The sequence below is a fragment of the Mercenaria mercenaria genome, chromosome 8 (assembly GCF_021730395.1).
Source record: "Mercenaria mercenaria strain notata chromosome 8, MADL_Memer_1, whole genome shotgun sequence".
Classification (NCBI taxonomy): Eukaryota; Metazoa; Mollusca; class Bivalvia; order Venerida; family Veneridae; genus Mercenaria; species Mercenaria mercenaria.
Window position 1 is genome coordinate 74,787,968 of NC_069368.1, and position 14,423 is coordinate 74,802,390.

Consider the following 14,423-nt stretch of genomic DNA (forward strand, 5'->3'; position numbering starts at 1 on the left):
AATACACTTCAAATATTTTTTCCTCCATTAACCATGGCTTAGAACTTCAATTTAAGAAATAAAACAGTTTTCAAACATATTCAACAGATATAAATTTTCACCAATGAGAGACCACTTTACATATTAAATATTTGTCTCGGAATATCATATACTTTTTCAACCAATCAAAGGCCCTGTTAGTTATTTCCCTTTGACCATCAGGGCTCGTGGTCACAGTGAATCAACGCACAGGGCCTCTGATTTGTTGAAAAAGTATAGGGAATTCTGTAGTATATCGATGTAAAGTAGTCTCCCATTGGTCTAATATGTGTTGAACATGCTTGAAAACTATCTAATTTCATAAATTAAAATCCTAATCCAAGATTCCTGGCTGAAATTATTTGGAATGATGCATTTTAGGCAGGGTTGGCAAAAAGACGGGAAATACTCGTATTTCCCGAGACGGCGGGATTCCCCAGTATTTCCCGGGAAATACCAGTATTTCCCGGGAAATACTGGGGAATACTCTTCAGGCCTTACATTCGTTGTAAATTTGACCCAAAAATTTTATCATACTAACTTCAGACAAGATTACACTCCTTTCAAATAGTCCAATTATACACTCCAAACTACAGGGGAGGTGTTACTGCTAATTGGTGGATTATTGACAGATTCTATAATGATACAGAATATACAGTATAGCCCCAAGCACTATATTTAACTATCCTATTGCACATGTTTGTTGCAAATAAAGTAACAATACTTTGCTGTAAAATAATTCCCACCATTGTGATTTCACAAAACAGTGAAAGAAATTCATCAGTCAAACCTCTGAGCATTTGTTCACTTCAAAATACATGTAATTGCTTTTTATTTTTCAAAAGTACTTCATTCCACTTTTCATCCTGTGACAGTTAGCATTAATATGAAGCCCAAAGATCCTGTGTGGAATTTTTATGATATCATAGAATCTGATGATGGTTCAAAACAAAAAGCAAAGTGTAAAGACTGTGGATGTATTGTCAGTGCAAAGAGTGACAGATTAAGGACTCATAGAACTAAATGTGTCAAAGTGCTTCCAAAGCCGGATATTGATATTGACCAGGTTAAGTTATCTGAGTGTGAACCATCATCAAGTACACCATCTAAGAAACAATCTTTCTTCGAGATGAGCAGTGTAGTGGCGTGCTGTGGAATGATCACAAACTGTGTGTCTGGAACTTTGTGAACTAGCAAAAAAATTTCTTTTTATGCCAGCTAGCTCTGGTGGCATCGAGAAAGTGTTTTCTAATTTTGCTGTCATTCAAACAAAACTTAGAAATAGACTTGGAGTGAAAAAAGCAGCAAAACTGGTGTTCCATCGCATGTTAAGGTCCAAAGAGGAGTTGGACTGGTGATGAAGGAACTTTCATGGTCACCAGGGGTCTGACAGTGGAATATAATATGATTTTTGCCATAGTGTATGTGTGCATGCAAATGCTAGTTATTTAACAGATATTTTGTGTTTTTTTTTGTCAAAATAAACTGTTTTTTGCTAAAAAATTTGAGTATTTCCCAGTATTTCCCACTTCTGCAATTTTTAGTAGTATTTCCCGGTACGGGAATTACCAGGAATTACCACCGGTAATTACCACCGGTAAATACCATGCCAACCCTGATTTTAGGCGATAGTTATGCATGTTTTACTGGTGGGGAATTTTCATGAAAAATAAAAAAAACATCACAAAATGTTACGAAAGGCCCATAACACAAAACATTACAATGTGGGTCTATGGGAAAACAGTTGATTCACTTTGACCTTGAAGTTCAGAAAGACGGGACCGAGAAAGACAGTAACCCAATATTCTGTATTATTTTCTATTATTGGGTGTGCAGTCATGATATTTTCAACAAATTGCACATCAGCAAATCACAGAAAGGAAATCAGACTCTTGGGGGTTCTCATAGGAAATTGTGTTAAACATGCTCCAATTATGAACTGCTAGAGATTAGACTAGCTCAACTAATTGTGCGCAAAGGGCTCTTTGATATATAGAGACCATAATGTCCTCTGCCCACAACCCACTTACCATTCAAAACAATACAGAAAGTTTTCCTTCTATTGATCAGGTCAGATATCCGGGCACTTCAGCGTATCTCGTTGCGTAGCATTGTAGTAGCAACAAGCGGAGGTGACAGCAAACACTAAATTGTAATTGGATTTTAGCGTTTCATGTTTCACTAGTGCTGGTTGTTTTTCTTTGCTTAAAGTAACATTTTGGGCAATATTAAACTAATAAGTCGGTGAATTTTTAATGATTTCCAGTAATCACTTCTGAGAAAGAAACCTTTCTTTTTTTAGGTTTTAGACGTCATATTCAACATTGACTGTTGGTATAAATAGATTCGTGTATGCGGCAAGGTCTCATATTTGTGACGGACTGGAAGAAAATTATAATTCAAGAAATCAGAGTTCTTTTAAAAGTAAATAAAATAGCTCCTCAATTTGGGTTTCTCCGTTCGCATGTAGCTCTATTTTCACATTAAAAATAGTTCTTAAAGCCAGGATAATTTATACTGTGGTGTCAAAAGTGATTGAATCACACCAAATTTAATTAAATCAACACCTCTTAGTCTTACCTAAATTCTGATTCGTGCAAGATTTAATGAGAGATACCATAATTTAAAGCTTAATTAGTCAGTACATTATGCGTGAAAATAATTAAAAATTATTGTAGAAGGGATTTTTTCTCCCTCGAAGCATATCAGGATCACAATAGTAGATCTTTATCTGTATTTATAACATGAAGCGATTTTTTTGTATGTTACTATTGTTTACAGGGTTTTTTTCTAGCTAATTTGGGAACATAGCCTATACCCCTAAAATTGGGAATTTTGACGTGTAAATATTCCAAATTGGGAAATATTTAGTCCCATAGGATATAATAAGGATGTGTTCAAGCACTACCACATACACTTGTTTCACATTGTGCAACCTCTTTAACATACTTCCATTACAAAATTGTCCATAATTTGGTCAATGTTTGTGCAGTTTTGATGGAATTATTATCAGAATGTAGATTGGGAATTTTTGCACTCATTTTGGGAAAAATATATACTTTTTGGCATTGGGAATATAGCCGAAAAACAGCCGAAAAAAACCTGGTTTAAAATGTAATATGACATCTACCGTGCTACATGTGAAGATATAATGATATATGCATGCTAGCTTCATTTTATGAAGGGCTGGGACATATTAATGAATTGATGGCTTAAACTACTACATCTGTTTACGAAAATATTGATCACTGTTTTGTAAATTATCAATTATTTAAAACTGTGAACGATAATTTGCATGCTATGTCTAGAATAATTTTAGTCATATATTTCTCAATATCCATAATTTTTGTAAAGTGTTAAACTGTCACAATAGACTGTTTCCGCATACCCCAAAATTAAAGCATTCATTCCAGTTGCCTAAATCATGTCACTTGAATCACTATGGAAACCAGTCAGTATGTGGTATATTAATGAAAATCAGTTTTGACCAGTTCCTAATGACTATCACTAATTCAGAGATTAATGTCTTGTTTGTTTTATCCCTTTGATGTACCCCTTCAGGGCCTTATGGTAATTTCCTGTCTTACCCCTTTGATGTATGCCTTCAGGGTCTTATGATATTAGGAAGTTGCACATCATTGTTATTTGCGTGTCAGTTGACAAAGGGATTAATACTACATAAATAACCTTAATTATACATATGCCCGAAATATAATTCATTTGAAATTGTAAAATCATTTCACCAAACTAATTTTTGACTCAGAGGACATTTATTTTTATGCTCCCGGCATCTACTGATGCGGGAGGCATATAGTGATTGTCCTGTCAGTTCGTCTGTCCGTTGGTTGGTTGGTTCGTTCGTCCGTCCGTACGAGGTTAACCAAATGGGACCGTTTGGTCTAGCATCAATACCCCTTACTAGAATGACTTGATACTAATGCAAATGTAACCTGTGACCATTCCTCATCTTCAGACATCACCTGACCTCAGTTTGACCTAGATATTGACCTTATTTTGGACTTAGGTTGCTTTATATGGGCCATCTCTTGGTTAACCAAATGGGACCTTTTCGTCTAGCATCAATACCGCTTACAAGAATGAATTGATACTAATACAGATGTAACCTGTGACCATTCCTCATCTTCAAACATCACCTGACCTCAGTTTGACCTTGACCTCGTTTTGGACATAGGTTGATTTGTATCGACAAGGATGCCACTGGGGCATCAAGCGTTTATTGAACGCAGCTCCTTGTTTATTTAATTTTTTATTTTTTGATCTGGTTTTTGAAGACACTTAAAAAATCTCTGAAAGATAAAAGAAACAGCTGCTATGATTTTAATAGGCCAAGAAGTTAAAAAAATGTTATGTTGTCAGATATTTGATGCGATCTAGTGCTAGATCTGTATTCGTCATGTTGCATGACTAAATCAAATAACTTCTATAAAAAGTATTATGTATTATTTTTATGGTTTAGTATGTATATGTGCAAACTGAGAAAATGTTGAATAAACTTGGAAACTGGTTTTAAACATTACTGATCCGTAGCGCGGAAGAGTTAACAATACACAACGTGTCACTTCTTCCAGACCATTTTGAAATGCTACAAAATCAGTTAGATCTATTACAAAAACCCTATTTTTGAAAAAGATATACCATAGCCTACGGACTGCAGATAATAAAAAAAATAGATCTTGATATGTTTTATTTTAAAAGAACTTGAGAATAAAAGTATTTCCTGCCAAAGCTGTCAGTTAATCAAAATTAATTTCTATAAAAACTTTAGAATAAAATACAATAGATCTGAAAATTAACATATTTATTATTTTATTCTTATTATAAGTTGAATATAGCAACCAATGAAATATTTAATATCACATCCAATCAAATTTGAGAATTAGGATATAAAAACTGACTAATAAAAATGTCTCTTCTACATTAGATTACCCATAGTTATGACCCTTGTATAACTCAAAATTGCAAAAATTGACAGTTTCCTCTAATGTTATAGTTCTTATCCTGTGTTCACTAAACCTGGTTACAATATAAATAGGTATAATATCTCTGACCAGTTCAATAAACACTTAGATAGTCCTAGTCAGTCTTGAGTCATGGCCCCTGTCTTACTCAAAATTGCAATAATTGACAGTGTCTGATTAATAACTTAAACACTTCTTATCCAGTGTTTGGTGAACTTAGTCAGAATGTTTATTGGCATATTATCTTGGCCAAATTTTATCACCAGCAGAATAGTCTCAGTAGCTGAATAGTCTCAGTAGCAGAATAGTCTCAGTAGCAGAGTAGTCTCAGTAGCAGAATAGTCTCAGTAGCTGAATAGTCTCAGTAGCAGAATAGTCCCAGTAGCAGAATAGTCTCAGTAGCAGAATAGTCTCAGTAGCTGAATAGTCTCAGTAGCAGAATAGTCTCAGTAGCAGAATAGTCTCAGTTGCTGAATAGTCTCAGTAGCAGAATAGTCTCAGTAGCAGAATAGTCCCAGTAGCAGAATAGTCTCAGTTGCTGAATAGTCTCAGTAGCAGAGTAGTCTCAGTAGCAGAATAGTCTCAGTTGCTGAATAGTCTCAGTAGCAGAATAGTCTCAGTTGCTGAATAGTCTCAGTAGCAGAGTAGTCTCAGTAGCAGAATAGTCTCAGTAGCTGAATAGTCTCAGTAGCAGAATAGTCTCAGTTGCTGAATAGTCTCAGTAGCAGAGTAGTCTCAGTAGCAGAATAGTCTCAGTAGCTGAATAGTCTCAGTAGCAGAATAGTCCCAGTAGCAGAATAGTCTCAGTAGCAGAATAGTCTCAGTAGCTGAATAGTCTCAGTAGCAGAATAGTCTCAGTAGCAGAGTAGTCTCAGTAGCTGAATAGTCTCAGTAGCTGAATTGTCTCAGTAGCAGAATAGTCCCAGTAGCAGAATAGTCCCAGTAGCTGAATAGTCCCAGTAGCTGAATAGTCCCAGTAGTAGAATAGTTTCAGTAGCTGAATAGTCTCAGTAGCTGAATAGTCTCAGTAGCAGAATAGTCCCAGTAGCTGAACAGTCTCAGTAGCTGAATAGTCCCAGTAGCAGAATAGTCCCAGTAGCAGAATAGTCCCAGTAGCTGAATAGTCTCAGTAGCAGAATAGTCTCAATAGCAGAATAGTCTCAGTAGCTGAATAGTCCCAGTAGCAGAATAGTCCCAGTAGCAGAATAGTCTCAGTAGCAGAATACTCAGTAGCTCTGGAGTAAAAGCCCTTGAATCAGGTAAAATGCAGAAAATTGACAATTATTCTGCTTATTGAGTAGAGCATTTAAGAAAAACAGTAATTTGCGATATTAAAAATGCGTATTTTGTGGCAGTTTGACACTGTTCAATATTTGTTTTAGAATGGCAACAATGAAAACAGCATCAGAGTGCTTCTAACCAGTGACTATAACTTATAAACATTTGCATTTTAAGACAAATATAATTAAGTAAGCTGTTATTAGCTCGACTGTACGAAGTATGGGGAGATGTCCTACTCGACCCCGTGTTGGCGCCCTTTAACGTCTGCACCTTGGTTAAAGTTTTGATGTACTTTGTCTTTATCTCTGTCATTACTCAATGGTTTGTTTCAAACTTAAAATAGTTATTCCTCATCATAACCCTCATCATTTGGCACAAGGGCCATAGCTATAGCACCAATATTTTATGAATTATCCCCCCATTTTACTTTAACTTAGAATTTCGGGTTAAATTTTTGAGGCACTTTCACTCTATCTCAGTTATTATTTCATGAATTTGATTCAAACTTAAAATAGTTGTTACACATTATCACCCACATCATACGACACAAGGTCCACAACTCTGGCACCAAGTTTTCATGAATTATGCCCCCTTTTTACTTAGAATTTAAGAATTTTTTTTTTTGCATTTTTACTATATCTGTTATTACTGAGAGGATTTAATTCAAACTTAATACTTATTCCACATTATCACTACTATTATATGACATAAGGGCCATAACTCTGGCACCAATAATTAATGAATTATTCCCCTTTTTTCTTTAAATTTAAGGTTAAAGAGTATTACAAAATGGGTTTGATTAAACCTTAAAATAGTTATTCCATATCATCACACACTCCACAAGGACAATAACTCTTGCACCAGTATTTCATGAATTATGCCCCCTTTTTAGCTCATCTGATTTTTTGAAAAAAAATGATGAGTTATTGTCATCACTTGAGCGGTTGTCGGCTTCGGCGTCGGCGTCTGCGTCGGCGTTGCTTGGTTAAGTTTTATGTTTAGGTCAGCTTTTCTCCTAAACTATCAAAGCTATTGCTTTGAAACTTGGAATACTTGTTCACCATCATAAGCTGACCCTGTATAGCAAGAAACATAACTCCATCTTGCATTTTGCAAGATTTATGGCCCCTTTTGTACTTAGAAAATATCAGATTTCTTGGTTAAGTTTTATGTTTAGGTCAACTTTTCTCCTAAACTATCAAAGCTATTGCTTTGAAACTTGGAATACTTGTTCACCATCATAAGCAGACCCTGTACATCAAGAAACATAACTCCATCTTGCTTTTTGCAAGAATTATTGCCCCTTTTGGACTTAGAAAATCAGTTTTCTTGGTTAAATTTTATGTTTAGGTCAACTTTTCTCCTAAACTATCAAAGCTATTGCTTTAAAACTTGCAACAGTTTTTTCACCATCATAAGTGGACCCTGTACAGCAAGAAACATAACTCCATCCTGCTTTTTGCAAGAATGATGGCCCCTTTTGGACTTAGAAAATATCAGATTTCTTGGTTAAGTTTTATGTTTAGGTCAACTTTTTCTCTTAAACCATCAAAGCTATTGCTTTAAAACTTGCAACTGTTGTTCACCATCATAAGCTGACCCTGTAAAGCAAGCAACATAACTCCATCCTGCTTTTTGCAATAATTATTGCCGCTTTTGGACTTAGAAAAATCATTTTCTTGGTTGAATATTATGTTTAAGTCAACTTTTCTCATAAACTATCAAAGCTATTGCTTTAAAACTTGCAACAGTTTTTCACCATCATAAGTGGACACTGTACATCAAGAAACATAACTCTATCCTGCTTTTTGCAAGAATGATGGCCCTTTTTAGACTTAGAAAATCATGGGTAGGACAATATTTCTATTATACAAAAAAAATCAGATGAGCGTCAGCACCCGCAAGGCCAATAAAATAGTTATTCCATATCATCACACACTCCACAAGGACAATAACTCTTGCACCAGTATTTCATGAATTATGCCCCCTTTTTGCTTAGAATTTTAGTTTAATTTTGGTGCTTTTTCACCATATAACTGTAGTTACTAAATGTAATTGATTATGTCTCCCACCACACAGTGGTGTGGGAGACATATTAATTTACTCCTCTATGTGTGTGTGTGTCTGTCTGTTAGTCTGTCACAAATCTTGTCTGCACTTTAAGTCGAACATTTCTCATCCGATCTTCACCAAACTTGAACAAAATGTTTTTGGCAATAAGTCCTCGGCCATGTTCGCTAACTAGCCAAATCGGCCCAGGCACTTCGGAATTATGGTCCTTGAATTACCGAAAAACACTCAGGTCTTGGGACACATAAAGGATCCCTATACTACTAATCATTAGTAGTATATGAGTCCTTTTAGCCCCACTTGTCTGTGCTTTAAGTCCAATTTTCACCAAACTTGAACAAAATGTCTTTGCCAATAAGTCCTCGGCCAAAGTGCGATAGCTAGCCAAATCGGCCCAGGCTCTTCGGAATTATGGTCCTTGAATTATCGAAAATCGCTCAGGTCTTTTGGCTAATAGGACTCATATACTACTAATCATTAGTAGTGTATGAGTCCTTTTAGCCCCAAGACCTAATCATATCAGATGATTAGGCAGTTGAGGTCCTGGTGCATGGTTTTCTCATACACTATTATTCAGATGATTTGGCAGTTGTGGGAGACATGCACTTTTCTCAAAAGCAGCTCTAGTTCAAACTTAAAATGGTTGTTCCACATCATCACCTACACATATGACTCAAGATCCACAATGCTAGCACCAATATGATATGAGTTATGCCCTCTTTTTACTTAGAATTTCAGATTTAAGTAGTGATGCACTTTTGTTCTCAATTATTTCTATAGAGATTTGATTCAAACTTAAGGTAGTTATTCCACATTATTAGTGACATGATATGACACATAGTGCATTACTGTTGCCGAAAGTTTGCATCAATTATGTCTCTTTATACTCATTGAATATTTTGATACATTTTATCTTTATCTCTGTTATTACTTAATACATTTGAATCAGACTTAAGGTATTGTCTGGTATCTTCATCCACATTTGAGTCATTAAACACTCCAGCTCCAGCTCCAGCTTCCTCAGATATGCCCAGTTTCACTACCCAGCATTGAAATAGTGGAGTGCGCTGACTCCTGTGATAGCTCTTGTTTAAATTAGTACTAAATATCAGTAGACATACTTAATTCTTAAATAGATTGATGTAGGACACCTAGAAAATGTAGGACTTGCTAGGCAGACATTTCATTCTTTCGTAGCTTCAGACGTGCTTGACACTTGAGATAATTTGTAATCAAAGCTAAAATACAAAGTGTATACAAAATGTATAAAAATATATGTCAAAGTCCAAGTCCCGGGTCCAAGAATCCACCAGTTCAATATTTCTGGAATTGAATCAATATAGTCGAATTGACAATAAATCTTAATAGCTACAATTTTTTTCTTTGTTCTCAACACAGAAGATATAAAATCATATTCAGGTTCATTGACCAGTCAGTTTGGACCATTATGACCCTTGAATTAGTGAAAACTGTGAAATAATGAGTATCTATATAGTTACTAGATTATTTTTCTTCAAGCTAAATTACACTGATATAGGTAGACTGGCTCCCGTCCCTATGTTTGTTCTTATTTACATATATCAGCTTTCTTCACTAAGAGGGAAGTAACTCCAGCAGGTTGTTTTTACATTGACATATTTTATTGCCCCTGGCTCCAAGGTGTATGGTTCAGCCATCAGATAAAATTGTGCAATTTTAGAGGCTTAAAATTTTCTTGTAAAATGTTTCCAGTATTTATATAAAAATAACCATGCAGCCGGGGAGCCATGCTATGATATAGGCTGTGTAAATCTAGGGCAAGTTTGATAACCAGCCAATGCATACCATTATCTCCAGAGTTATGACCCATAAATGAGTAAAAATTGGGAAAAAGATTAATAGCACCTTTGTTTATTGTATTTGGTAGATAAATAACTGCTTAGTTACTGTTGTATCAAACTTCACATGAGCATTGATCATTTTATACTGGTCTAGTATTCACTGTTTCAGGTGGAAACAGAAGGAGGGATAATGTGCAAAAATCCATGGCACAACAAATGGGGAGGGTGTGATACCCAGCTAAAATGGCCATCCCAGATACCTAAGATGGCACAGTTCATATTTCAACTTCTTGGTTATGAACCAGTGAGTCAGAAGAACAAAAAGAGAGCAAAGTTCTGTGCAACGTGTGTATCAAGAGCCAACAATCTTACAGTGGATGAGTTCAAAGATCTGGAAGCCCAAGCCAAACAAAAATGGGTAAATTTTGGCCCAGTATTGCTGCATTGTGAATCTATAATAGCTTTAACCAAAGTTGAAATAGGCCTTCCCAAACTGTTTACATTCTCTACATGATTGCCATCTGAGCCTATATTAGTCTAGCATGAAACATTCACCAATGCTCAGCTAACATAAATATTTTCATCTTTTCTTCATCTTTCTGTTGACTGTGTGTGTCTGTTTGCATATCTTGCATGTATTACAATAGGGTTGCATGCTATACATTTGTATATGCTGTCTTTCTTTCTTTTTATCGTCATAGTATGGCAGCACAAAATACAATATTATCTTTATATTTTACACTTTGGCTTGCCTTTAGGCTGTGTTGATCATGGGAGTCACACAGTTCGCAACCATGTAAATTTTTCAGAGCTTTTTTCTTTAAGCGCAACAGAGGACCATGAGCTCAAGGTGAGATATTGTGATCACTCACAGTCTGACATCTGGTTGTAATGTTGTCTGTTCACATTTTGTTTCAAATAATTTGTCATTTAAAACCATTTGGTGGAAGTTGTTGAAGTGTTGGAATGAACATTCCTTGGATGGTCCCCTTACAAAGTTGCTCAGAGTCAGACTGTTCCGCTCATGTGTACATAGGGACAGCCAGACCTGAAATAAAACAAAAGCTTCACTTTACTGCTATATTTTCACTGAAATGTTTCATTGGTTTACCTCTACCACAGTTGTTTTTATTGTAAAGTCTAGTTCATACTCGAAATGAGCTCATCTAGAGTAAAAAACCAGGTCACTTGGTCATTTAAAAGAAAAACTTATCATGTTCTGCTTAATTTTTTAGCCTGGTAAGAATATTTATGCAAAAGAAATCTAGGTCATATTAAATACTTGGTTATCTAGGGTAAGAGCTAAGGCAGGTGAGCGATATAGGGCCTTTGTGTTCCTCCTGTTTTTTAGTTCATCTGAACCAGTGGTTCAGGTTGAGCTATTAGTTTTGGTAGATGGACCGCCGTCCTGCATCCGGTGTCAACATTTTTACTGAAAAATCTCGGAAACAACTGGTCAGAATTACACCAAACTTGGTTTGTAGCATCATGACAATGTCCCCTCCCAAGTTTTTAGCTCACCTGAGCATGAAGTGCTCAAAGGTGAGCTTTTGTGATCGCCCTGTGTCCGTCGTCGTCCGTCATCGTCGGCGTCGTCAACAATTTGACTGTTAACACTCTAGAGGTCACAAATTTGAGCCAATCTTAATGAAACTTGGTCAGAATGTTACCCTCAATAAAATCTTGGACGAGTTTGATATTGGGTCATCTTGGGTCAAAAACTAGGACATCAGGTCAAATCAAAAGAAAAGCTTGTTAATATTCTAGAGGATACATTTTTGGCCCAATCTTAATGAAACTTGGTCAGAATGTAATCCTCAATAAAATGTTGGACGAGTTCGATATTGGGTCATCTGGGATCAAAAACTAGGTCACCAAATCAAAGAAAAGCTTGTTAACACTCTAGAGGTCACAGTTTGGGCCCAATCTTAATGAAACTTGGTCAGAATGTTACCCTCAATAAAGTCTTGGACAAGTTTGATATTGGGTCATCTGGGGTCAAAAACTAGGTCACCAGGTCAAATCAAAGGAAAAGCTTGTTAACACTGTAGAGGCCACATTTAAGTCTGTATCTTCATGAAACTTAGACAGAATGTTAATCTTGATGATCTCAAGGTCCAGTTTGAATCTGGGTCATGTGGGATCAAAAACTAGGTCACCAGGTCAGATCAAAGGAAAAGCTAGTTCACACTGTAGAGGCCACATTTATGACCGTATATTAATGAAACTTGGTCAGAATGTTACCCTCAATAAAATCTTGGACGAGTTTGATATTGGGTCATCTTGGGTCAAAAACTAGGACATCAGGTCAAATCAAAAGAAAAGCTTGTTAACATTCTAGAGGATACATTTTTGGCCCAATCTTAATGAAACTTGGTCAGAATGTAATCCTCAATAAAATGTTGGACGAGTTCGATATTGGGTCATCTGGGATCAAAAACTAGGTCACCAAATCAAAGAAAAGCTTGTTAACACTCTAGAGGTCACAGTTTGGGCCCAATCTTAATGAAACTTGGTCAGAATGTTACCCTCAATAAAGTCTTGGACAAGTTTGATATTGGGTCATCTGGGGTCAAAAACTAGGTCACCAGGTCAAATCAAAGGAAAAGCTTGTTAACACTGTAGAGGCCACATTTAAGTCTGTATCTTCAGAAACTTAGACAGAATGTTAATCTTGATGATCTCAAGGTCCAGTTTGAATCTGGGTCATGTGGGATCAAAAACTAGGTCACCAGGTCAGATCAAAGGAAAAGCTAGTTCACACTGTAGAGGCCACATTTATGACCGTATATTAATGAAACTTGGTCAGAATGTTAGTCTTGAGGCTGTATAGGTCAAGTTTGAATCTTGGTCAAGTTTGAATCTGGGTCAGGTGGGGTCAAAAACTAGGTCACTAGGTCAAATCAAAGGAAAAGCTTGTTTACTCTCTAGAGGCCACATTTATTACTGTATCTTTATGAAACTTTGCCAGAATGTTAATCTTGATAATCTTTAGGTCAGGCTTGAACCTGGGTCATGTCAGGTCAAAAACTAGGTCACCAAGTCAAATCAAAGGTAAAGCTTGTTAACACTGTAGAGGCCACATTTATGACTGTATCTTTATGAAACTTGGTCAAAACGGTAATCTTGATATTCTCAAGGTCCGATTTGAATCTGGGTCGTGTAGGATCAAAAACTAGGTCACTATGTCAAATCAAAGGAAAAGCTAGTTTACACTGTAGAGGCCATATTTATGACTATATCTTAATGAAACTAGGTCAGAATGTTAATCTTGATGATCTATAGGTCAAATTCAAATCTGGGTCAGGTGGGGTCAAAAACTAGGTCACTAGGTCAAATCAAAGGAAAAGCTTGTTAAAACTCTAGAGGCCACATTTATGACTGTATCTTCATGAAACTTGGTCAGAATGGTAATCTTAATGATTTCAAGGTCCAGTTTGAATCTGGGTCATCTCAGGTCAAAAAATAGGTCACTAGGTCAAATTAAAAGAAAAGCTAGTTTACACTTTAGAGGCCACATTTATACCATATCTTAATGAAACTTGGTCAAAATGTTAATCTTGATGGTCTTTAGGTCAATAGGTCAGGTGAGCCATACAGGGCCTTCATGGCCCTCTTGTTTCAAATGGGGGCACTTGCCCACTTTACAGACCAATAGAGCTAAAAATAGAAAAAAATAGAAAATAAGTTTTAAAGAACTTTTTCTTATGAACAGTTGGATGGCTCTTTATCAAACTTGGGTTTATAGCATATCATACCATCCTGTCTCAAGGTTGTTCAAATGGGGGCACCTGGCTCATTTTAGGGCCCGCTAGAGCTAAAAGTAGAAAAACAACTTTAAAAGACCTCCTTAGAAACCGTTCAATAGATCTTCTTTAGACTATAGGTTGTAGAATCATTGTAAGGTCCTCTCACTAATTTGTTCAAATGGGGGCCGGGGCACTTAGCAGTGAGCGACTTAGGCCAGTATGGCCCTCTTTAGGTTTCACACACTTCCTTCCTCCATATGCATCAAATAAAATTATGAAAAATGAAAATTGGAATCAGTCTTAAAAAAATCAAATTTTTAAATAGTTCAACAAAATCACTTGCTTTATGGTCTTCACAACAGGTCAGTTTTAAACCAAACATATAAATCAGTGTGTTTGTACACTTACTAGTAAAATGAAGTGAAGAGAAAACTGGCTTATTTCTTATTAAACTATTCTCATTTGTTAAATTTAGTGCTACATTATATAAAAATATTTTAATAGTA

The 14,423-nt window shown here is 36.0% G+C and overlaps 1 protein-coding gene across 2 annotated transcripts in view; it reads left to right on the forward strand.

Annotated features, from left to right (window-relative positions):
• Nucleotides 1–14,423, forward strand: part of LOC123566053 (uncharacterized) — a 39,301-nt gene that overhangs the window by 5,722 nt on the left and 19,156 nt on the right. For both annotated transcript variants that reach the window (XM_045359884.2, XM_045359885.2), the window contains exon 2: nucleotides 10,338–10,586. In XM_045359884.2, coding sequence (XP_045215819.1) covers nucleotides 10,338–10,586 — 249 coding nt within the window. The remainder of the gene's footprint in view (nucleotides 1–10,337; nucleotides 10,587–14,423) is intronic.